General features: G+C 38.0%; 1 protein-coding gene across 1 annotated transcript; it reads right to left on the bottom strand.

The window, feature by feature from the left end:
- Nucleotides 1-6,151: 6,151 nt before the first annotated feature.
- Nucleotides 6,152-14,146, bottom strand: znf362b (zinc finger protein 362b). The gene is made up of 9 exons (XM_030769826.1): nt 14,088-14,146; nt 11,877-11,940; nt 9,201-9,447; nt 8,656-8,760; nt 8,129-8,456; nt 7,279-7,503; nt 6,710-6,788; nt 6,444-6,602; nt 6,152-6,268 (listed from the first exon to the last, which is right to left on the bottom strand). The coding sequence occupies exons 2-9, from the start codon at nt 11,937-11,939 to the stop codon at nt 6,152-6,154; spliced, it is 1,323 nt and encodes a 440-aa protein (XP_030625686.1). The 5' UTR covers nt 11,940; nt 14,088-14,146.
- Nucleotides 14,147-26,972: the final 12,826 nt, after the last annotated feature.

Raw genomic sequence — 26,972 nt, 5'->3', positions numbered from 1 at the left:
AAAGAATAGATCACAAACATGCTATCAAAAACCGGCTAATGTGAGAGGGATATTGTTTAGATAAACTAAACCCATTCAGTCCATACTTTTCTGCAACAGGAACTGAATGGGATGATTCATGTTGTAGTTTGGGTTCTATGGGTTCTTCCCTCTAGTTTTCTAAAACCTATAAGACTCACCAAAAGAGCAGCCCCCTCAACGCTAACACAAAAAGTTAGTTCCTGTCCCACATTCAGAGCCCAGCTAGGGAATCTTTCTATTAGCTCAACAACCCCAGAGACCTCTACCATTCACTAGGTCTCTAAATTCACAATGGTATATTCCGGTTTACTTCGACTCTACTTTTCACTACTCAGCAAATGTACAGCACTGTAATGAAGAATACAATCTTTTTGCATTGATATCCTGGGTGTGGTGTACTTAGAAAATGCTAGTATTCACCCTTTGTCACAAACACTGGTTCAGTTGCCACTCTGTGTGCTCCTGGATTGCAACACGAAACATTTGAGTAGAGTTTATTATGAGAACAACCAAAGGACCGTGTCATCCATAGCAGAACAGGGAACAAACTTACTTGTTATAACTTGGAATGCCAAACCAAGGCCAAAACGGGGGAAATAACTAAAGACTGCACAGAACACTTTTGCTATGTGGGCACAGGTATAACAGTCTGCATTTATTAAACAAGATACAAAGTGTTCTTAACATTGATATCCTTTGAGTTATCATAGCAGTTTTGTCTGTGCATATTAAGCCAAATGTTTACATGAGATCACAATGCAAGACAAAAGAAAACATCCTGTAGTAATTGCTAGACGTATATAACAATGTCATACGATAACCGTTAATTAATAAATTTTACTGTTAGCGTATTCCATGCGCAAAAAAAAAAAGAAAGAAAAGAAAATGCCAAAGAGACTGAATACTGAAAACACCAACATGAAAATTTCAAATAAAACTGTCATTTCAGTTATACAGTCATAACATAATTAAGGCTTAAAAAAAGACATGTAGGATGAATATTATCAACAGCGATCAATACTTACAGAAAAAATGATTAATAAGTGGAAATATACCAATACAAAATGAATAAAGTACAGAATCTAAACCTTGGAATTTGCACTATTAATGAATACAAGGTATATTTTATATAAATGTACATTTTTCAATGCTAAGGAGACACAGGGCAAAAAGGTTAGGCCAGTAGTTGGCATACTGTATTGTTTTCCAGGCAAGTGGTCAAATGGCTGAAACACCTTATGATCATATGTTAATGTATAGTAATGCTCTGACCCATCTGATTCTAGTTCTGTATTTAAATCTTATGACTTATAAGCACCTTGTCTTCAGACTCTAGAAACACACTCAACAGAACACTGTGCAGCACAAGTCAAATTCATAGAGGCATATTGTAAGAGAAAGAGAGACAGAGTGAGAGGCAGAGGGAGAAAGAGAGAATTTGCACAAACATGCTATCAAAAACCGGCTAATGTGAGAGGGATATTGTTTAGATAAACTAAACCCATTCAGTCCATACTTTTCTGCAACAGGAACTGAATGGGATGATTCATGTTGTAGTTTGGGTTCTATGGGTTCTTCCCTCTAGTTTTCTAAAACCTATAAGACTCACCAAAAGAGCAGCCCCCTCAACGCTAACACAAAAAGTTAGTTCCTGTCCCACAATCAGAACCCAGCTTGGGAATCCTTCTATTAGCTCAACAACCCCAGAGACCTCTACCATTCACTAGGTCTCTAAATTCACAATGGTATATTCCGGTTTACTTCGACTCTACTTTTCACTACTCAGCAAATGTACAGCACTGTAATGAAGAATACAATCTTTTTGCATTGATATCCTGGGTGTGGTGTACTTAGAAAATGCTAGTACTCACCCTTTGTCACGAACACTGGTTCAGTTGCCACTCTGTGTGCTCCTGGATTGCAACACGAAACATTTGAGTAGAGTTTATTATGAGAACAACCAAAGGACCGTGTCATCCATAGCAGAACAGGGAACAAACTTACTTGTTATAACTTGTTTACAGAACTTTTTGTCATATCCTTGAAAATGCTACAGTTCTAAGCAGAGGTCTCAATGATGACTGCTGAAAGTTCTCTAGCAGTACATGGAAAAAATGACTCACATGGCCATACATACATACACATTTCACTGAAGACTCCTGAGGTTCTTGCCTGTCACTCAGGGCACAAATAATCAGATTTCCCTCCAGCTCTGTGTTTATGTTACAAGATGTTTCACATAAAGAAGCCTGTTTTATATGGTGTGACATATTATAATGACACATTTTTGAATGTGTCTTAGACTCAGGGATTTCTGTTGGTGTTAACACATAAACTCTCCCACTTCATTCAAATTTAATGCAAATTCATCATAAACACACATTTATGAGTGCACTCTGCAGCTTTATACATGTACTTTTCAGGAAATCATTGCAGTAAAATGATCCAGTTTGTCAGAGGTTTCTGTAATAAGAAAATGAAAGACAAATTCTGTCACAGACTAACACATGTACACGCAAATAAATTCATTAAGTTGTCATATTCACATATTTACCTTCTATCTTTGTTTTCACCTCAGGAATTGTCTATTAAAGCTGGCTCGCAGGCATGTGCTAACCTGATTTACCTACAGTGAGGTGGCGTAATGCAATTATTTACAAGAACCTTGTATAGTTGTTAGACTGTGTACCTGTTGGTTTATCTTGTCATTCTGTACCTAGTCCTGTACCTGTTGCCCTGGTCTTCAATAAATAATAATGAATGAATTGCACATGCATCCAGTCTCTTCTGCAGACCGTGAAAACAGGACACTGGGAATGCCAAACCAAGGCCAAAACGGGGGAAATAACTAAAGACTGCACAGAACACTTTTGCTATGTGGGCACAGGTATAACAGTCTGCATTTATTAAACAAGATACAAAGTGTTCTTAACATTGATATCCTTTGAGTTATCATAGCAGTTTTGTCTGTGCATATTAAGCCAAATGTTTACATGAGATCACAATGCAAGACAAAAGAAAACATCCTGTAGTAATTGCTAGACGTATATAACAATGTCATACGATAACCGTTAATTAATAAATTTTACTGTTAGAGTATTCCATGCGCAAAAAAAAAAAGAAAGAAAAGAAAATGCCAAAGAGACTGAATACTGAAAACACCAACATGAAAATTTCAAATAAAACTGTCATTTCAGTTATACAGTCATAACATAATTAAGGCTTAAAAAAAGACATGTAGGATGAATATTATCAACAGCGATCAATACTTACAGAAAAAATGATTAATAAGTGGAAATATACCAATACAAAATGAATAAAGTACAGAATCTAAACCTTGGAATTTGCACTATTAATGAATACAAGGTATATTTTATATAAATGTACATTTTTCAATGCTAAGGAGACACAGGGCAAAAAGGTTAGGCCAGTAGTTGGCATACTGTATTGTTTTCCAGGCAAGTGGTCAAATGGCTGAAACACCTTATGATCATATGTTAATGTATAGTAATGCTCTGACCCATCTGATTCTAGTTCTGTATTTAAATCTTATGACTTATAAGCACCTTGTCTTCAGACTCTAGAAACACACTCAACAGAACACTGTGCAGCACAAGTCAAATTCATAGAGGCATATTGTAAGAGACAGAGAGACAGAGTGAGAGGGAGAGGGAGAAAGAGAGAATTTGCATTGTTAGAAATTCTGGCCCCTCTTAAATATTTATATATTTATATATATATGACACAGCGGTGATGGTACTGTAGCAATGCAACAGTACTGGAGAATGATTTCCTTTGAGGACTTTAAGTTCACTAGATGTAAACAACAGGACAAAAGGACAAAAGACTGACCTAAATTGGTCCTCATTTGACATATTAATATATTGGTCACAAAAATAATAACAATAATAGAGAAAACCTTGAGAAAATAAGTACCTCATTATAAATCAAGTGTCGAAAGTAATAATTTTGAGGAATTTGGGAACAAAATATATGGTCATATGAAAATTAACAGTGACAGATGTTAATTTTTTTTTTTTATAAAAATTCCTTACAGTTTTATGTTTGTGTGTATTTGAATGAGAATGAGCTTAACAAGAGACTGGTATGAATAAATACAAAAATAACAGTAAGGTGATTGAAGATGCTGCTATGTATAGACTGATACAAAATACAAAATGAGTATAACACTTACCGACACGTGTCAGGCAACTATAAGAAATATTCAAATGCTGAGAAGTTAGGATGGGATTTATATGTACATGACTATATATGATGCTCAATTTACATTTTTTTCCACTTCAGTTTTTACTGCATTTAGTTATGTATGAATTTTGGCAAAATAACAGTTTACCCAAATGACAAATTAAGTGCTATTCATACAGTTCAATAGTTTACCAGTGACTACCTCTTCCACAATGGGTGCAAACTAAAACAGTGCCTAAGTTACATCGGACACAAAATGTAATCTGACTTTCATTCCATTTCTGACTACTGATAATAAAGTCATTTTTGCTGGATGAGGGTTTTTAAATAAGGTATTTGTAAGAAGCGTATAGGGGGTGACCGAAAAAAAATCTATTGACAATTGATGAGACTTCACTAGAAAGAGCAGAGCATCAGTCCTGACATCCAAAAACTATATATCCAACTTTTTCGTGGTTTGAAAAGATCGTTCCGGGGGGGGGGGGGGGCAGCGAACAGGTATGGGTAGGCTGACAGGAATTTCAGGGATGACTGTCTACAGTTTTGATCACCACTTCTTAATTTGGATTTCCGACCTTAACAGTACTTTGACAACGCACATTAGAAAACCAACTCTGTAATGCTTTAACAAGTGACCATCTGGTAACTCAACGTGTTAGTTTTGAAATGTCTTTGACTGGATTTCCATGGCATGGCAGGGTTTCCACTGAATGGCATATTTTAGGTTTTAATGTCATACTTGGTGATGTGATTGAATGACAGTTTGGACAGAGGCCCTTTTTTGAATGACTGCAAAATAACGGTAGGCCTTACAGTCCTTCAGCTAGAAAAGAATTTCTAGGATAAAATTAAAATGCAGGTAAAAGCCACAATGTGCAAACAAATTGGGCTATTAATTTCTGGAAGCATCATAAATAAACAAATAATATTAATGGTTTGCTTGTGCAAAACATTATGTGAACTAGATGCAGTTTGTAGTTAACTTAAAACAAACAACTTTTTGCGCAGGTGTGACAGTGTTTGCTTCTAACATAGACAAATCAAATGAAAGTTAGGTTGGAACAAATTTGGAATCAAATGTCTTTTTATTTCATTCCAAACAAAGCTTAAAAGGAATTGTGCCAATACTTTGACCGTACTGTCAGTAGTCCATGCTCAGTTTGGAATGGAGTAAAGAGACATTAGGTGTTTTTGTTATAATTAAAACATAATTAATGCCTTGCTTTTGAACTAAGAGGGGAAATTGATTACTGTTTCAGCATCAGTAATACTTGAATGGTTACAGTTATAAACTGGTCGCACCAAAGCAGCACATATGCTTGTAATCTGACATAAAAATGTAAGAGGACCTTAACATCAGAAAATATCGTATAGACTACCCCGTTAAAACAACAACGATTTACAATGGGCTAATTGCTCAAAGTGTAAAGAAAATAAAACAACAACAAAGAAACAAACAGCCGATATACTTTCTCATAGATAGTCTGAAGTCTCTTAGCTGCCTGAAGCAATACCTTAATATTTCTGTTCAAAAACAAAAAACACTATTCTAAGCCAGAACCTCAAGGTCAAAAGTGCTTATAGATTATCTTTGGACGCCTTCCTAATACACCCTTCGTTCACCATGTTAAAAAATGAAAATGACCTGTTGCTCTTTCTTGGGATGTACAGCTAAATTCCAGGTTAACTTGATTTATGCCTGTTGTTACCAATAACCCAACCTGGACACAAAGTGTTGTAACTGCAGCCAGTGAAGTGGTGATTTACTACTAATATGGCTACAGGGCTAAGAAAAATGGCAGACACAATGTCCTTTGAGGACTAGAGCGCTGCACTCCTGCTCTTTTGTGAGCCGAGATGCAGTCTGGCACATTAAAAACCCCTTTAAAGGAAAAAGTAGTAAAGCGCTGAGGAGATGAAAGAATCAAATGAGGGAGATCCGTATGGGGATGCTGGGTGATTCTGTTCTCTGGGGTGAATGGTGGCTCACAAGATGCTCAACAACTGTATGTTTAGACATGTGCTTCATAAGGTAGGTCTCCTGCAAAGAGGACAAACAGAGAGTGTTAACAGACATCTCCAATACTACTGTTTTTCCACTTATCCCAACAACTCTCAGAAAGAGCTATAAGTGCTTTAGAACTAAAGGCTCAGGTAAAGTATGACTAAATATCTCTGAGTGAAGGAAAGGGTGTAGGAGGAGGGGCTGTACTCACTGAGGTGTATGCACGGCCGCACATACTGCAGCAATAAGCTTTAGCGTTTTTGACAGCATGCGCTGAAAGGTGGATTTGCAATGAGGCAGAGTCCGAGTAGGCACGGTAGCAGTTTGGGCATTTGTAGGGCTTGTCTTTATTGTGTTGCCTTTGGTGAGACTGAGGAAAAAACAAATCAGGTCTAGATCAGTAAGCGTGGGGTTGTTCCTTTATTTAACACTGACTCCAAAATGATTTCAGATATACTTTTTATCATCAGTGCTTACCTGCAGATTAGACAGCTGTGTGAATGCCTTCTCACAGCCAGGATGGGCACACTTATATGGTCTGTCACCAGTGTGAATCCTACCCAAGTCAAAATATAATGACCTCAATTGAAGGTAAGCGCCTTATTTCATAACATTATAATGAGTCTCCCTTGGTTAATTATAATATTGTTGTGACTGGTTGCCATGTAACATGCCATTTTACAAATGTTCTGAATCTTAGAATCATATTGATTATTGTTCCAGCTCCTTCAAGCATTCATCATATAGCTGGTGGCACCCTTTAAATGTTTTTGCGAACTAAAGACACTTAACTAAATAGAAAAATTAATAATAATAAATACAGAAAAAAAACAATTAAACAAATTTTAAAAATCCAACAGACTTTAAACTGGAAAATACTGTAAAACTGGAGCATGCTTACACCTGGTCATAATTTGCATTCTACTTTCCAATCTTACACATTATCCACTCATTATGAAACTACTGAGTCAGCATCAAAGTACTATTAATAACTGACAGAATGTACTGCAGAACACTTCTACTGCTGCTGCATGGTTGCTACTCACCTTGTGTGCTGCTGCAAGTGAGAAAGTTGACGGAAAGAATTCTCACAGTAAGAGCAGTGGTAAGGCTTAATTCCTAGGTGGATACGTAGGTGTTGGGCCAAATATGACGCATTTGCAAATGACTTGGAGCAATGAGGACATTTATGTGGTTTGGCCTCCGTATGAGACTTTGAATGAATCTGCATCTCTGACTTGTTGAAGAACGTGAGAGGGCACACCTTACACCTGAACGGGAAATGACACAACAAACCAGACAAACGAGGTGAATGTCCAAAGCCCGCGTACAGTAGGCCTAATGCACAAACTGTGCATATCTTTAGATCTTTCTGTTAAACATACGTGAAAACATCTTAGGAAACATTATCCTGTTCATTGGTATTTTCTTATTCCGCATTTCCTCTTAAGTAAGAATAAAATCTATGCGTTTTGAGGACCATGATTTCCTAGTGAGGTTACTTATCATAAGGGCAACATATATGATATAAGGCTGCATATGCATCTGAACACTGACTAAGATAGAAAAGGTGTAGTCAATTTATTTTATATCTCAATATTTTTATGATTGACTATTTGCCTTGTGTACAAGCTTTTTGAGGGTTAAGAGTAAAAAATCCTTGATATTTCCAAAACAGAATTTCCAAAACTGCACAATAGACCATGCATTTTCAGCTTGCAGTGTTCATCATTACTATATAACGCTTTGCTGGGATGTCATACACCCTGTGTTGGATATAACTTATAAGTACTTCTAAGCTCTTATGTCTACTTTTAAGAAAAAGCAAGTAACGTCTCGCAAACGAAAATGCACCCCATCACAAGTTATTCCCACGTATTTCAGTTATAACCAAACCTGTAGGTTTTTCCCTCTTTGGCAGTAATGGTGACAGAGGCCTGGTCAGTGCCTGAGGCCAGGATGGGATAGGGCACTACGAGCAGAGGGCCTGAGGTGTTCTCTGCTTTGATCTTCTTGCGGCCACGTGGTCCCTTGGGTTGTGTCCCTAGCATCCCTGCCAGGCCTCCGCTCTTGACCTGCTCCATGCCTGGGCCACTGGCCAGTCCCGAAATGACATTCAACGACGGGGCTCCACCCAAACGGTTTTGACTGCTAGAGGTGGGTGTAGTGGGTGTGATTGCCTCTGAGGTGTTGTGGCTGTCCGTGCGAGATGAAAGCGCTAGACCTGTTTTTGGGATGTCAGTAATATCAGAATTATTACTACCAATCAAATTAAACCATGTTTGTAAATTATACCAAATATCCACACATTGGACATTCATGTTTTATGTATAGATGCCAGCTATCTTTAGATTTAGCCAGAGAGTTAAGAAAGCCATTCTTTACCTTTGAAAGTTATGCGTCTCATTAGTAGTTTGATTTACCTGAGCGATGGTTCACTCTAGATGCTTGGTCTACAGCTTGACGCATATGCCAGTCCTCCCATAATCCTTTAGCCTTTACTGCTGACTTATCATCCATACTCAATTCTACAACATTCAGAAAAAAGTAATGAGGATAATAGGTCAGTAATACAATTATTTTGCATGAAGAATCAAACGAATGAGAGGCACAACAAGGGAGCAAGAATGGCACAAGATGTTTACAGTATTTCTCTGAATTTGTTTTAATTACATGAGATAAAGCAAACAAACTGTGATCTGTCCTCGAAAATGTTAAAATTTCACCCAGTTTTAAAAAAATACAGTGAGGAAAAGCATTCATAGAGATCATTACCATTAGGAAAGTCATGTAAAACAAATAAAAAGGTTAAGCTGCACTTTGTTTAATCCAAAGATTAAAGGTTGTAAACAAAAAGTGATTAAATAGCTGTGCACAAAAGAAGTCAAGTAATGTCCATCCACAACTCATAAAAATGTAAAAACTAATCAACGGTGAATGTTACAGCCACTGTGAGGTTGACGTGTACCTGATGCGGTGCTAGAGGCAGGACGCGCGTGCAGTGCTATGTCAGGCTGGGAGGAGTTATGGGCCTGTAACCCCGGCACCTGCTGCAGTTTGGGAATGGACATCACATGCTGACCAGCGTCCGAGGGGGGGGAGGCCACCAGCAGGGTCTGCTGAGAGGGAACAGTGGTGGGTGGCAAATGCGGAGGTCTGATCTTTTCTGCCATCAGCTGCTCTTTGATCTTGTTGATAAGAACCAGGTTATCCAGCTGTAAGAATCATTAGGTATGCTCAACGGGGCATATGGATATTACTAGGTGTGAAGCTCTCTAATGAGTCTTTAATGCCACGTAAAACTGTTGATGAGCTTTGTCTGAAAGGCAAAATCCAAGCTGAGAAAAATTACAGGGAAAACCACAGTGAAATTTTTCTTCAGCTTTCGTGAACTAAAAGCTGAGTAACAGAGTAGGTGACTGAGACAAGCAAAGGATTGTGGAATTAGAGAAAAACATTGCACTATATTAAATGAGGAAATTGTCTGCTTTGTTAGATGGTCCACTATGCACTGACACTTTTGGATGTATTTCTGTTGTTGTGATTCCCTCTAGTGGTAAGATGTACCATGCTGTGTTTGCACTGTGAATTAACTCATCCTATAAAATACTCCACAAATCATATTGAGAAATAGGGGTGGACAATATGACGATATTATAAGGTGACTGGTTTAATATTATCCACGATACGCACAGGATGTTTAATGAAATTAATTGAAATTGGACATGGCTTTTGCCAAACAAATTTCTCTTAACTAATAAAGTCAAGGAAGTTTCTTATAAGATTGTACACAGATGTTACCCTGTTAAAACTAAACTAACCAAATTCAGAATAGAATACTCCACCTCTTTTGTGACTGCACTTACAGCCAAAAAATTTATACAAAAGAACATCAACCTCAATTTTTTTTAAAAAAAATAGGAGTATATTCTTTTCAGAGTTTCTAAACATGGAGTTTTGGAAAACAAATGCATTGTATGTTATTAATCTCACTTTATCGCTAAGCTAGTATCATTTACATACCAGCAGATTTTCAGGACAGAAACCCTCCTTTCCTGTATTTAAAGTGATATTTTATCAGTATTTTAAAAACGCTGAAAACCTGCAAACATCTCAAAGCTGTTCAAACACGTACAGCCTGTGCCTCATTGTCTTTGTTCTCTTTATAAGTATTTTGTTTTATACCCCGAGCATATGTATTTGTTACATGTATCCCGCTGCTTGTCATATTTTTGTATATACTGTTCTGATATTTTGCAGTATTAAAAAAAAAGTATCCACGATATGCTTTTCAGAGATGTCGAAAGGATCATGAGACAGAGCTGCTATGCATTGTACTATCGTACTACATTGTACTATCATAACAGCAGTGCTGACAAAACTCACATACTGCTGCAAAATTTACTTGCTTATACTGTAACCTCAGCTTTTGCCCAGAATGACTCAAGAGAACATTAACATGTCCTGCCTTACATCAATAAACCAGTAGAATAATAAAAAATAAAATTAAAATAATGTTATTTGTTGTACATTCGCTTGATGTACCTTTTTTCCTCCCCTACACACCCACTTGACAGTAAACAGAGTGCAGCATGGCAAGCAGAGCAGATTCCAAAGTTACCACTTCAGTAATGCTGAAGTGATTTGGATTCGCCATATCCCACTTGTAATTTGCAAGCTTTGCAAACATACTGTTTGTACAACGACTGGCCACACAACCAATCTTTTTAGCCCCCTTAAATGAAAGCACCCCAAACAGCCGCAGTTAGAGGCAACAACAAGACCTAAACAAACACTTCTCACCGATGCAATGAAAGAATCCCTCAAATGATCACTCATGCAAACACTGGTAAGAGGGGACAGATAAGATAACTTCTTAGCTAACAAAAGATGAGTCGTGATTAAAACAGTTGAAAACCAGGGCTTCACAAGTCTGATACAAGCTGTTGATGTTACCACATACCTATCCATAAATATTCTTCAAATACAGGCATTCCACGTCTGTACGTCGAATGCAAGGAAAGTAGCCTATTACGTGCAGAATTTAAAATGTGATGGGTGTTTTTTGCTATGATGAGAAATTTACGGCCAAATCGCACATGGGAATTCAGTCTTACCATCTATTTCATTTATGACTGGAAACTGCAGTGCCCATCTGCAAACAGGCGGTCCTTCAGTTATTCTTTTATTTGTATTTCAAGCAGTGCCGTGTATGCAGAGCAGTGTTTTCTTGTAGGCATAGATTTTCTTAAAAGGGTGCAAAGAGTGCTACATAATGTCCAGCTTGGTTGTGCTGTACAGTAAATTGTTTTAAAAAATTGTGATAAATATCATGAATCTTGATAATGATTTGGCTGTATCCCCCACCAGTATCCAGAAATAAAATTGTGTTATATATCATTACTGTTTAATCCATAGGGACTGTCGTGCTATAACATATGGAAAATGAAACTACCATGAAGGCTTGGTTAGAAGAAAATTGATGGACAATTTTGTTATGCGACCAGCAAACTGATCAGTGACAACAGAGGCATGAAAGTCCTTCGGTTATGTCCCAACAGAAATCACTGAAAGATTTGCATATTTGAAGTGTATACAAACACCAACACTACTACTGAAAAATCAAAAGACAAAATGATCTTACCTGGCCTGGCATTGAAGGGGGTGGTGGCCAGAAGTATGGATTATTGAACCGTGGTTCTGCCATTCTGCTGAGACAAAAATGTTTTCAACACGGAACAGTGATTTAGTCACACTCCAAAATTCTTTTGTCAGTGTCAAAATACAGGACTTTATAGGAAGTAAATACTGAAAGCAGGTGTCCAGCATTGCTATATCGGACCTTGGTGGATGATTCCAATGATTAGATGCTATCTGAATAATTAACTCAGACAGCACCACGACTTTGTGGAAGCCCCTGCTTTCAAAATTTGCTCATTTGCTCAAAGTCTTGTCAAAAGACAGTTAAGGCAATGTTGGCATGGAAGTCTGAGGGAAGGACATCAGATAGGTGAAAAGTCTGTGTTCGAAGCATATATATTCTTCAACTGTGATGTCTATGCGCCAGTTCAAGGTGCAAGGCAAAAGAGATGAGAAAGTCTGAAACAGGTGACTGCAAACATCAATCTAGTGCATGAGCAAGCAGTTTCAACGACAATCTGTCAGAGAGAGAGGGGGAATCCGTGGTTAGGCTGCAGAGCATAAACTCTGCAACATTTTAAAACTCATTTGTTGCGAGGAGAGTGGTGAAAAGAACTCAGTCAGTGGCCTACTGAGCACTGTGAAGAATTCATATGATCAGATGAGTCATCCTATGTTCAGATGAGGGTCCTGACAGGTGGATGAGTGTCTGTGGCATGCACCAAAATCTTATAAATCTTAATGCCCAAGTAATTCTTTCCCATAGTGGGGGGCTCTGGTGGCTCTGTTAAGGTGCACTTTCTTGGTATAGCTGTATATCAATCAAGGCCCCTTAGAGGGCAAGATAAACACCAATTAAATAAAAAAGCTATTCTGAGCGATCATTTTTATCCTATGGTGAAGCACGTTTATCCCTATCCACGGGTGACGTGTTAAACGAGTGTTTTTACGGGATTGGAAACTAAGACAAAGACGAACTATGGTTCTGTTAGTCACTATCTCTCAAAACAGCTGAATATACAGGAGATTAAAGCGCCAGAAACAACGTTCTTCATCATCAATAGAACGTAAAAGTGTTGTAATTCCTCGTGGGAGAATGGTAGTACATCCCGCCAACAGAAAACCAGGAATTTGTGAAATATACGTCGTGGTGCATTTACACTACTAGCGGGTCAGAGGCACCGACAGGCTTATTTAAAGCCCTATTTTTTTTTAATTTATTAATTTTTTTTTTTGGAAGTTACAAGTATTTTTGAACTTTCAATAAACACACAAACAAATATTATCCACAATTCATTTTGAGAGTTACGGTGTAAAATGAACTCAAGCCTAGTTTAGTTTCAAGGCGTTTTATTTGCATTTAATTCAATTCAAAACATCAGTTTATGATAAAAATGCAATTAAATCGACGTAAGATTATGTAAAGCCACTTTAAGGCACAGGCCATGCACTCATCAGGAAAAATCTTTATTGCCAACTGGACAATTAAACGTACATTATTTAAAATATATATATAACATCCCATCCATTGTTGTGCAAACAAAAGTTGCCGAAGTTTCTGATCATTTTAGAAATAAGGTGCCCCTCTCCTTTTCTTAAACACTGCAGCCTAAAAGGCAAAGATCTGATTTCGCGTGGGCCACATCTGGTGCCTCCGCCGTGCCTCGAGCTAACACATTCTCAGACAGTTTTACCAAAAAATTTCAGACAAAAGAAAAACAAAAATGGCAGCCTGTCTTATTTTCATAAGGAAGGACGCCATATTCTGCAGACTCAAAATGCACACTCAGTTCATTTTTTAACACTACGGAGATGACACCAACAGAATGTTTGTGTTTGCGTTAATGTGTTGTATGGTTGTTTACGAATTGCACCTTTGAATTGCCCGGCCCCCTAGCTTGAAAAAATGACACTTCCTACAACAATCATGCCTTGCAAAAATGCACCACAATTGGCGAGACGCTAAGTTTAGCGGTGTAAATTTTCGTCAACCTTCGACAGGGCTGCTCTATCGTTGCGATTTATAGAAAATGCACAAAGACAAATCGTTTACAACTGCACATAACATCCTTTGAGAAAATGCGATCAAGGATTATGTGCATTTGCAACTTATAATAAAAATAGAGAAACTGATACTGTTAAGTTATTCACTGGGTAACGGAAACGTGTTCATTATAAATGACTACCAAATTTAAATGAAACGTTGGATACGCACCTTATATACGGTATACAATTTTTCCCCAGCAGGAAAAGCGTGATAATAGCTAAAATAGCTTGATGTTCTTTCTATGCGCTCCCAGAGTTCAGAGCTTCCGGGTCGCCGAGTGTTCACTTCTGGGTGTTGTACGTAGAAGTCATGTAGAGATATCCACATGTACAGTGTAATGCTAGACATCATCCGATCCGCAAATTAATGGAATAGTAAAAACATGGGTGTGATAATTGTTTATTGATATTATTTTTGATGTTCAATTAACAACAAAAACACAACTACCTCGCAGCATCCACCATCACCAACAACAATAAAGATGATGATGATGATGATGATAGTGATAAATTAATATTGCTCAAGAAAAGAAGAGATAGTTATTGCAGTTACTGTCCAATTCAGTATCATTATTGAGCCTGCGTGCACACACACCCTCAAAGAAATTACATGCATTGCTGAGTTAAGTATATGGTTGATTTGAGTCACAGTGTCATCGTGTACAGTCAGTTTAGTGTCCACAGGAGGGCTCTATGACAATGTCGATTGATGTATCCTTTCATTTAGACGACTGAAATGAAAGTAATCCAGTCTAATGACTCAGAATCAACAAATCTTTTAATGCAGGTTTGCTTATTTATGATGACTGTCTATTTTGATTTTGAACTTTATGATTAAAGTCCGATGTGACTTTTTATTTTACTATTATTATTATTATTATTTTAAAATTAACCTCTCAATGCGTTCAAATAAGGCAGATCAAACTCGTATGTAGGAACAAAAGTCATCTACGACTAAATGGAATCGCATAATATTATGGTCATGTGGAAGAAAACTCTAGATTGCGATGTTCTGCAATTCTGATATGTGAGCTGCACAACATAAATACTCTCGGCTTTTAACCAAAAATGTGCTTCCGCTTAATGTCATTATTGTTCCCGGTTCGTTGCGATTCTCAGAGTTTCTGACACGTTTCCTTCATTTTAGTGTATAGACAAGAGTACCTTCCTGTTTCGCGAGAAGTCTTATGACGGCTTTAGGTTTTGTGGCAGTACATGGCAAACGCTGGAGTGAAGTATGTATTATGTAGTATGTACATTAGTATGTAGTCAGTAGGTCATATTGCTGTCCACTTTAACAATATAATATTCCATATAATGTTAATCTGAAATTTCAAATGAGAGTTCGCAGAGATTTGACTATGACCCTATCTGTGTTGATATTTCTTTTGGTAAGTATACTTTTTTTTTTTTTTTTTACTTTCAGTGATTATTACTACAGTTGTCACCATTCTTACTGTTCACAAGGTTCTTTAAATAAGGTTAATTTTACTATTCCCTGTTCCATTGCTTTTATAATCATGTTTTACAGTGGTAAAATGTATTATGTCCAGTTTCGCATCTCATATTTTCACAAATAATCACACGCAAGCAAAACACATCAAGGGATGCCATAGGAACCCACACAATACCAGCTTTGTGACTTCATGATTTATCAGAGAAAATTAAGCCTATTTAGTTATTTTTGTTAGACCTTTATGTTTTGTAGAGATTTGGCTCCACATGTGTGCCTATGTCAAGAAATGTCTGAGTGATTCAGCTCAGCTCTATAACATCAGAGTGATGCTTTTGTAAGAGAGTAAAAATACACAGATGCGTTTTCCTCCCAGTTTGTTTACAGCTGTACCAACAAGCTTGTTATGCCTTGTTAGTTCTACTATGTCTGAGAAGATAATACCAAGTTTTGATATTGAACTACACTAAACTACACCCTCCCCTTGTTATCAATGACACTCAGGCAGTTTACATTTATACAAGTTGATGGACCATCACATAGTTCCAAAATGTTTCTTCCTTCTCAGGTTATATCACAGGTTAGAGGTTTGTCTTCACCAAACGACTGTATGGACAAAGCAGAACAAGAGATATATACCTCAGGTGTTTGCCCAAAAGGTAAGGGAAAGTATCGCACTGGGAATACATTTTTCAGTATTTTTTATTTTTTTGTGTGTGTGTGACTTTTTAGATTTTTATTTTGACTTGACTTATTTCTTTCAGGATATTACAGAAAACATTCGGAAAGTAACAAGACAGTATGTGCTTTATGTGAAGAAGAATCCTACACAAAAATTGAAAATACTAGCCCTCATTGTGAGACATGTTCTTCTTGCGATACTAATGGTAAGTGTCTTTTTCCCTTTGTGTGTGTGTGTGTGTGTATGTGTATGTATGTACTGGAAGTGACGTCATAATGTTAAGATCAGAAAGATAGGAGATAATACATTCAGCTGAGTGTTAAACCAAGAAGCTGATGATGATCAGTGCTTTTTGGAAACCTTACTCATATTGTGGTAGCTTCAGTCTTAAATGTTCAACCATTTGGAGGGAAGCCCCCCCTCCCCCCTCCTCCCCCACGGTCATTTCAAAGTTATTTTAAGTGTTTCTGGCAGTTCATTCAGAGGATCAAAATAATGTTTCGATATGTCCAGTGGCTACTGTGTGAACAAAGGGCTGCCGTTTTAAAGGAGTTTATTTAGCTCAACAATATTATTTCTGTTGATGTCTTCTATAGACTCTGAGTTCTCAGTAATAGATCTAGAAGAGTTATAATGAACTATAATGCAACCACACAATAGTAACTTTACTTACCGTTTACCAGACATAAAAGTACACTGAAGGGGTGTTGATGTGTGTGATTTTTTTCAGCTTTTCAGGAGGAGCGGACACCATGTGGACGCTGTCAGGATCGCACATGCCAATGTAAACGTGGATACTACAGGAACAGACAGTTCACAGAAAACCTTATTTGTAAAAGCTGTACAAAATGCATAGACATCACTGAATGTAAGCATTATGAGAACACCTTTAAACAGCCCACGAGGAGATAAAACAACAAATTAATTTCACTCTACGATACAGTTGTTACAAGAATTCATCAGTTAAGGTCCTGATTCAAACTACCATTGAATTGCTATAGGGACAACTAAATACTTGGTATTTTGTCACTATGCAAAAAAATACCATGGGCACCATATCACTATCACAGGATTGTCTGACCATGATTTATTCATTTACCACAACCAAAGCATCTTAGGAAAGTGTTTTCCCCTCTCTCATGAGCTTTGGCAAATGGCTTTTTATCCAGGATGATTGAATAGTAGGTACAATGCTGATTTATTTGAAATATGTCAACAGAAGTAAGTAAAGAAAGCAAGTTAATTAGTATAATTTAGCATTTGCCCCATTGCCTCACAAAGACTGATACTCAAAGGCATATACATTATCAAACCAATAAAGCCCCGCTAACTTTTCCTGTATTTCTAACAGGCCCTGAATGCTGTGATGAAGGCTACTACAAGAATCAGGCAGGGGAATGCCAACATTGTGAGAAGTAAGGGTTTTAAAGTCATGATGGTATTACACAGGGTGTTAACATTTTCATATCCCTTACATAAAATGTTTTGTGGTATGCTCCAAAATATCCTCTAAGCCTGATGGTATGACATGAATGTCATTTCATGTCTGGGTATCTTTTATCATTGCTTTGATTGTATAGAGAGTGTTGAAGTTTTCAGTTGCTCATGTAGCAAAATAAAAAAGTACCATAGAAATTGAATATAAGGGATAGTTCACGTCAGTGATTCAAACGGTTTAGTGATAGTACAGTAAATACTTGAATAATCCTCTTGTTTTTGAATGACATGTTAGAAAATAGAAAGTTGCATTAAAACCTTATGTAGTGGACCCTGGTCAGTTATATTGTGCTAAAGACCCCTCAGTTAAAAAACATGTCGTCAGAAGTTGATGTGCAATGATTATAGATCAAATAATTCAGAACTGGGCTCACTTAGCAGGTTGAACAGAGTCCACATATCCAGCTCTTGATCTCCTTACATGGTAAAACTTTTACTGCTTTAGCCATTACTGCTCTAGCTATTACCACTAACATGTAGATTAGTGGATTAGTTAGCAGAATTTCCTGATATACAATGAAATGTCTTAGTAAACAATTCCCTTGACACACATGGATCTCCTTGCAATCTACCAATCATGCCTAACACATAGATAGACATGGAAAACGTGTTTATTCCTGTAAATATAGTAGTATCTAAACCAGAATGGATGTTCTTAAGACAGTTCTCGAAATTACTCAGATATATACATTATGTACATTATCTTCTGTTACCCATAGTGTTCTTTGTCTTTCTGTTTCAGGCAGATTTGTCAGGATGGCACGTGTAAAAGCCTCTGTACAAACCCAGGTATGCTGTTATAGGGTAAAAAAATTACTTATAAAACACAGTTAAGTACATTTTTTCATGGAAATTCTCAAAGTGAAGTGGGCTTGTCTGTAGTTTTTACTTATTACTGCAAACTTCAGGTCAAGAGAAGGTCAGTAATGGTTTTGAAAAGCCATATCGGTCCAGTTAAAGTGGTGAGACGTGGAATTTTGTAAGTTCAGTGAGCACATCACACTGAATAAAATAAAGTTTGAAAAGTTAGTAATTAGTCCTAGTAAGGTTATTCTTACTGGTCTATGATTTGCAGGGATGCAGGATGCCCCAGTTCCACAAGTGTTGATACTGAGTGACATTTATCTTGTGTGTCTGTTAGACCCTCAGTGTAAAAAGAACTGTACCACCACTCAGACTCCTACACGTTGTGATGATGGCTTCTACAAAGATCAAACAGGAAAGTGCCTGCCTTGTGAAAAGTAAGGGACTCACTGGTATTTTATTGTGTTATTTACATGTTCTTATTATGAAACATTAAAAAGTTTTGCGTTTTTGCTTTTATTATCGTCGTTCCATTTGGAGTAGTGAAAACTGATTTCATGTAATCATACAAGTTAGAAAGGACATTGTAGATACTGATTATGAAATTGCTAGTTCATGGCAGCTTTTCAAGTCATCACTTTGTATTTCATATGCTGACTGTCCTCTTCTTTCATCTATTTCATGTTAGAAGATATTGAGAAGGATAACAGGTTTATGTAGTGACACCAGAGTAGTCATGGTGTGCTAAATTAATCACAGACAGTTCAAAAATATGTCACCAGAGACTATATTTAATTTTGTAATTATGAATCAAATAGTTCAGCATTCAATTCTGCATCACAAGTTAAATAATGTCTGGAAATCAGACAATGGTTAGACTTGGTTGCCTTACAAATATTAGTTTGAAAATGCTGTGATTCTTTTGACTATTCGGAGTTTGGAGCATGTTAGGTTAGTGGGTTGTGGATTTCCTGTGTAACTCAGTCAGCAGAATTTCCTGTCACACTGCATGTAAATGGTCTTGCTAAGCATCTTACTTGAAACACATTTGGATCACTTCATAAACTATCTCACACACAACACAAGAGACAATTACCCCAGCATACTGGAATGGAAAATGTGGAATTTGATTTCTATAAACATAAGATCTAAACTAGGATAAATGTATTTTGTGGCCTCTTTAGGACCTCTTGAAGTTGAACTTTTAACATAAATATTTTGATTATCTTTTCTAAAAAATAGAGCTTTAGCCAATTTCTCTGTCTTTTTATTTCAGGCAAGACTGTGATGAAAATGATGAGTGTAAAACCTGTGCTAACCCAGGTACAGTGTTATTCTCATAAGCTCAAAACTTGTAGCACAAAGCTAAGACATTAAGTATAATTCATATGAACATTCACCGAAGGAGACAAACCTGTTTGGAAATTTGACTTATGTATGCATGTCTCAGATCAAGATAAGGCTGATGGTGGTATATAATGGCACTTGCAGTTTTGAGGGATAAATGCTATAAAATGTTGAAAATGTTGCTTTAAATCCCACTCCTGTAGCTCATCAACATTTGGCTCTTGTGATTACCTCAACCACTGTACTGCTGGGAAGCCTACTGGCCTTCTGCCTGATCCGGAGTGCCTGTAAAAGGAGGGGATCCTACTGTAGAAAAAATGTGGATGAACATGTACCCGATGGCTGTGTTGGTACCAGAGACAAACTGGCAAATTGTGCCCCACCCTGTAAATGTTCATTTTTATGCACATTTGTTCCTGAGCTCCCTTTCTTTTTTTCTTTTCTTTTGTGTTCTTATTTTTATGGTGATAAATGTAAATTAAGTAGGCACAGTTTGTGGAAGACAATCAAACAAAGAGGAAGAATCATTTATTTTTCTTTTCATCGTTTGAACAGACCAACCCTGTGAACAGCCATCTATTCCCATTGCACCGGTTTGTATTCTTTTTCATTTCATTATCAAGTCAAAAGTGTCTCAGAGTTCAGATGTGTATTGTTTTAAAGATTGTAGCGGTCTATGGTTTTGGCAATATTTACAAACACTATTTTTGCCACTCTTGTCTGCACATCATGATATGTAGATCAGTCCCTCAGGATCTTGGCATCACTTGTCAGTGAGAAAAGAAAACAGCTTTAAATCAGATTACTGTGTTATCATAGGTGATGAACATCACAACCATACCAGAGGCTGATGTCAAGTCATGCTTTGAAGTTCTCCAAACCATGCAAACCAGAAGCACTGTCAACATGGACTGGACCAACCTTGTGTCTCCTCTCATTAGAGACAGAGACACTAAATGTACAGTATTGATTTTTTAAGACATTAACTCAGGAATACACACAATACTTCGATCTTTATATAAACCTATTTCTATTTTAGATACTTCAGAAGTACTGTATTTTATGAATACTGTATATAATTACAAATATATTCAAGTTAAATGTCTACTCTGGCATTAGAGAAAACATGACAAATGAAATATGTCAATATTCACAGTATAAATGATATCTCATATTTATCAAAGCTGCTGTTAAAGCCTATAATTTTTTCCTGAGCAAGATCTTAGTTTTGTGCACAGAGCTAAGACAGTAACAGCAGGCTTCTTTTACAATTCAAAGAGATTTGCTCAAGCCCCACTGCATGTGAATCACATGGCTGTGTGAGAAGGAGGAAGCTGTAGGCCCAGTGATAACTATCAGTTATGATAGCACTTTAAAGGAAATGTTAATCAGATATTAAGGAAGTCTGTTTTTTCTGTGTTTGTACTTTTAGACTTCCGGTGTACTCTCTGTAGGTAAAACTTTGGCCTCAAAAACATGACATACCATTGTTTATGAGAACAAACATTCTGAGGAAGAATAGCACAAACTCTTGTGGTTTCATCAAAGTGCATGTAGTTACCCATACAGATCACTGTTGGTTTAAAGTGCTGGATACCACTCTGCTGTTCTTTGACATTTATGAGTCATGTAAACATACAAGTGACTATACTCTCCTTTGAACTCCTGTTTAATTAAATGATTTGAGGGATTATGTATCTATATTTTCTCTACCAGTCCACAAGCAGGAGCTGCAGAAGGAGAACTGGCCTGCACCTGTACTGTACACCATAATCAGGGAGGTCCCAGTGAGGCGTTGGAAGGAGTTCCTGCGTCTTCTCTGCATATCAGATGATCAGATTGAACGTGTTGAGCTAGAGGCTGGCCCATCTTATCTGGAACAGCAGTATCAGATGCTGCGTCTCTGGAGTCAACGCAGTGGCGTGGAACTGGAAAACATCTACTCAACACTACATTACATGGGCTTGTCAGGCTGTGCACATGACCTGCAGGAAAGGTTGGAAGAACTGCAGAGGACCATGAAATTTGGACAGTGTGAACCTTAGCTGACACCGTTCTCCAGTTACAGTAATACTGTCTGAACTTTACTGTGAATGTCACAGTACATGTTACATTCAGAAACATACTCAGAAAACATACTTTAAATGTTTTCAAAACATTTTTATTGTGGGGTACTGTATTCTTTGAGTAAGAAATGATACTGAACAATAATATACATATCATTAACACATCACATTATAGTTCTCAGTTTCTTTAAAACCTATTTATTTAAATAAAGTAAGAAAGTGTTGATTTTACTTAGTATCACATCGTATGTAATTATTACAGACTCATGTTTAATGTGACTTTTGCTTGAGACATACTGACAGTTCTAAGTATTAGAATAGTACTGCCCTAAGCAAAATGTAGTAATGAGCATTCTTATTACAGTTTGTACGCATATCAAAAGTGTAATGGTTTCCATTTGCTCAGGTATATACTATGTATGAACTCTTTGGTCATGTGATGATTACCATGTACTGACAGTGTGACAAGGTACCAGCCTTACAAGTTAATTTCACAAGCATGTTGAATGTTGGTTCCGTCCATTTTTTTATTTCGTTAATCTTAACATTTAGGAACCAAGTGGCCTTTTTTCATGTTTTTTTTTTTAATTACCTTTGGGACAAGAGGTAAGTTTGTTACCTTGGGTTTTAATGAAAAAAAAAGAACACAATAAATGCCAAAAAGAGAATAAATTTGTGTGCTTCTGCTACATCCAGAACACAGCAGATCAAGAGGTAGAATGAAGAGTAAAGTTTAAGAATTCAACCTGAATGAAGTGAACAATGAACACAGATTGTTGTTCATCTTGTGCAAGGCTTAAGCCTTTATCATGGAGGTGTGTGTTGTATTTACACTTCAAGATGGATTTAATTATGGTTGAAACGCAATATAAAATAAAGATAATATGTCTGAAGAGACCACACTGAATGCAGCATCAGAAATGATTAAGGTCAGCTGGATTTTACATAGCCAAAAACTGTTAAATTAGAAATGTGACCTCATTTCCTTGTAGAATCTTTGACATTATAGGCAACCTTTGATCTAAGGTCACCGAGATACAGCTTTGAACAGAGAAATCCCCCAACTGGAATAGGTTTATCAGAAAGCAAATTAGTTACAATTACTATCTAGTCACAACCTCCCACATGGCAAGCACGGCACAAATCCACTGAAGACGTCACTTACCAATACCGTACAGTTTTCCGTCAGAATTTACGACCGAGAGAAGGAAAAAAGAACACTAGTTACTAAACAAATTTGCGAGTGTGTACACGCGCACGAGAGAGGGGGCGGGAGAGAGAGGGGCAAAGAGAAAGAGAGAGAGAGAGAGAGAGAGAGAGAGAGAGAAATTTTCTATTAAAATGAGAGTCAGAATGAAATTGGGAGAGGAAAATGATTTTGTCCATTTGTTTGACATGTCCCCGTGGCAGATAGACATAGAACGAGGGGTAATTGATCCCTTTAAGATTGTACACTTGTTTGTCGTTGCCCAGGTGACGGCGGACTCTTTTGGGTTGTAACTAATGCGGGTTCGTCGTTTTGCATACTTTGAAACAAGTGAAGCTAATGAATTCTTCTTTAATTTACACATCGACATTAAATCAATTAATTTACAGTTAAGGGTGTGACTTCTTTTATTACTCCATTCTATCAGACCAAACTTTTTAGAGCTTTCGACTTTTTCCCGTTTGAGAAATGGGATCGGATTACCTCTACTTAGCTAATTGGTTAACACTTCTTTTTCGCTCCCTTTTAAGAAGAGCATAAATGTATTTTTGCACATTTAAGGTCCGATTGACTCACCTATGTATTCTTCGCCTTGTGCCAAATGTTATTTTTTCGTGTCTGTTGCCTATCGGATTTCAAGTATGGGCGCCGCATATTGTATTTCTATAAGCCTTTAGCTCTACGTGCAGAAGAAAGTTGTTTCTTATTCTTTTTCTCTTTCTGTTTTTATCACTACTTCATCGGTATTCTTGGATGCACAAAAGGAAGATGACTAAGGTAACGTCAAGAAACAGTTTTTTTCCCTTCATACAACGATCACTAATCTCAGTTGTTTAGATAAACAGGCTACGTGTAATGAACAATCATTAAATCTCCTATGTAGGAAACAGGGAATTGGTAGTTAGGCCCAGCTGCGGAATATGCAAAGAGTGATGAAAAAACAAGAGTGCTCACTCGAAATACAGGACTGGTTGTGTTCGATTTTAAGAGTAGATACGTTTCTGTTTAGGTAAGTTATTCGCTTGAATCTGCAAATTTCATCTTAAAAAATGAGAAAATTCTGTGCTATTTCTTGTTTACCCTACAACTCTTTCTCCACCCACTGAGTACTACCAGAATGACATATCCCTTATTATCATTATTATTATTATTATTATATTTTTAATTAGCTTATTTTTGAAATAGCTATATTTTATCTTTACAGGGGCTGTGTAGTGTAAATGTTAAAATATCCTGAGAACTGAGAAGGAAGATGAATACATCTCATCAGGGTTCAGGGGCTACAGAGCTTTGCAGAGAGGGAGACAAGCTGTTGGCTGCTGGGGATCTTGGGAGAGCTACTGCTCTGTACATCCATGCATTTGGACGTCATGCTGGATCTACTATGGCCCATATGCGTGGCTTGGACAGGCCCCCTTTGGCAAAGGTGGTCTCAACATTGGAGGGATGGCTAAATGGTTATGGCACTGTACAGGACTCAGCTGAGGGAATCAGTAAAGGTCTGGCGGCTGTGTTTTTGTCCACACTCTGCCCCAATAATATCTCTGCTTCATTGTTTAAAATGGAATCTGTCTTACACAGGTCTGGGCAAAGCTCAGATGACATTTTCGCTCGTTGTTCTGCTCTCCTGGAGGCTAAACGATCACCTCAGCCTGAAGGTCCAACATGTTTAATTTTAGAGCTAACCAGGGCCCTTGCATGCTTGCTTTCAGAATCTCATAATCACAAAGCCCCTTTGTTCTATTTAAAGGCTTTCCAGAAAAATAAAGCAGAGACAGTAAGACTAGTTAAGTGTAGGCAAGCTCAACATGTACCCCGATTAGTAAAAATGATCTCTGAACAAATATCCCAGAAATGTCCTATATTTTATTCTGCAAGTAAGGCTGAGAGTAGTTTAAATTTACGAACTGACAATGAGGAAATAGCTGCTTCTGATATGATTGAATTACTCACTGGTATTTCACCAAATGACACACAAGTGCGAGAACTCCAAGCAGCCTTCTTGTTCTCCACTGGTAAATTTGAAGAAAGTGCTGAGGCTTTTTCTTTGGCTCTCCAACTTTATGAATCTCAAACTGAGAAAAAATCAAACGTGAATCAGTTGGCTCGGGGAATGACGCCGGAAAGGAGAGCTAGAATCCTGATTGGCAGAGCAGCTGCCAACCTCTCTGCTGGGGGACGAGCAAGTGAAGTATGCTACGACCTTGGAGAAAGTTTTGCGGTTCACCCAGCAGCGGCCAGACAGCATTTCCAGCTACTTTTCTCTGACAGTGGAACTGGAGCAGCAGTTCGTATTCAGCTGCGGCAGCAAGCGGAGAGAGGACTTTCGGGATTCAGGGAGATGGTTCAGTTGCGTCCTGACTTGCGCTCCTGTAAAGGCGTCGAGTTGTTGGACCCTGTGATTTCCCAGTTAAGGGCTTTGTGTCACCTGGAGCCAGACGGAGGGGGTAGAGAATTGCGTGTGCGTCTTGCAGAATGTCTTCTCCTGCGAGGAGAATTCAGAGAAGCCTTGTCTATTTGTAGCCAGCTTGCTGCAGCTGCATCTGTCCAACAGAGCTACCAGAACACTGTGCAGGTACTACGTGGTTATGCTCGTCTCCTTTCGGAAGACCATAAAGGTGCACTGGAGGATTTCCAGGCTGTGATTGAGCATAGCGCTCCTCACCCCCCCAGCTGTGTGCGTGCTCTTTGCGGTAGGGGCCTGTTACGTATGATGGCAGGGTCACACTATCTGACCACCCTGGACTATGTCACAGCCAGCCGTCTGCAGCATCAGGACACGGCACTCACTGTGAGATGCCTTATACCATGGAATTGTCGTGGGCTGCTGTGCACAGTGTTGGTGGAGCAGGGCAGGACTATGCTGGAGGAAGCTGGAGTTCAGAACAGCAGCTCCTGTCCTGTTTCACACCAAGAACATCAGCAGAATGATCAGCAAAGGTCCTCTCAGGGAAAAGAAGCATACCTGATCAATAAAGAGGGGTATTACATTTTCGCGTTGCTTTCCTGTTTCAATGCCTAATCAAGTGTGTTTCAGATGCACTTTGCGTTACGCTCTTGTCGTTATTTTTTATGTAAAAAATCTTATCTTTATCAATGCATATCAGCACACCGGTCGGAGTTCATGCCCTTGCTTTGCTCCTTATGGAGCTACAGCCTGGAGAGGATGCACACCAGATCCTTACAGCAGATGCACTGTACCAGCTTGACCGTGTGGAGGAAGCTTACCGCCTTTTGCTGTCCATCGAACGCACATCCCAACGGTCACCTATACTTGTCCGGCTCGCTCTGCTGCAGCTGCACCGTGGCTTCCATTATGATGCCAACCAGGTGTTTGCCTGGATTTGACAGTCTCAGAGCCTATGCCTCAGTAAAATAATGCTGATTGCTTACTTTTCTAACACTAATGTAGTTTTAACAATGTTTTAAATTCTCATATTATTCATGTTACCCTTAGCTCTGTCTAACTTACTCTAATTCGCAGTTACGAAAATGTCTCTGTTCTTGGTGTACTGTCTTGCTTTCAGCTTTTGAAGAAATTGATCCAGTGTGGTGACACCAGCTGCTTGCGGTCTCTGCTCTCTGTTGCGGCTCCTAAGGACCGGGCTCTACTGGAGAGACATTGCTACAAGGTGTCCAAACGTATTCTGGATGGCCGACGAGATGAAAGTACTCTGAGGGAAGCTGTGGCTTATCTGTCCATCGCTATCATGGCTTCAGGTATTTGTGTGTATGTAATCTGTGTATGCAATTTGTGTATGTAATCAGGGGAGTAAGTCATAGTGCCATCAAACATGTTATTCAGTTTCACTTTGGGCTAATATTCCCTTATCTAGGTAGTAGTGTTTGTTACTCAAAATTCATAGTAATGATGGTGCTGGTGTTGTTTAACTTAGGTAGATCTAGGGAAAAATGTCACCCATTATCATGTATGTCTCCATACAGTGGAAAAAAGCCAGAAATATACTTGTTTTCCTCCTATGTTTTGTTCCTATGAT

This window comes from Chanos chanos, chromosome 3 (assembly GCF_902362185.1).
Source record: "Chanos chanos chromosome 3, fChaCha1.1, whole genome shotgun sequence".
NCBI lineage: Eukaryota > Metazoa > Chordata > Actinopteri > Gonorynchiformes > Chanidae > Chanos > Chanos chanos.
Note: the sequence above shows the minus strand (reverse complement) of the source record. Positions and strands in the feature narration are given on the sequence as shown.

Excerpts from the sequence above, each read along its gene's own strand:
- znf362b (XM_030769826.1), bottom strand. The coding sequence starts at position 11,939 with ATGGCAGAACCACGGTTCAATAATCCATACTTCTGGCCACCACCCCCT. Across the intron at positions 9,448-11,876 it reads CCCCTTCAATGCCAGGCCAG|CTGGATAACCTGGTTCTTAT; the intron begins GTAAGATCATTT and ends TGATTCTTACAG. Across the intron at positions 8,761-9,200 it reads TGCCTCTAGCACCGCATCAG|AATTGAGTATGGATGATAAG; the intron begins GTACACGTCAAC and ends TGAATGTTGTAG.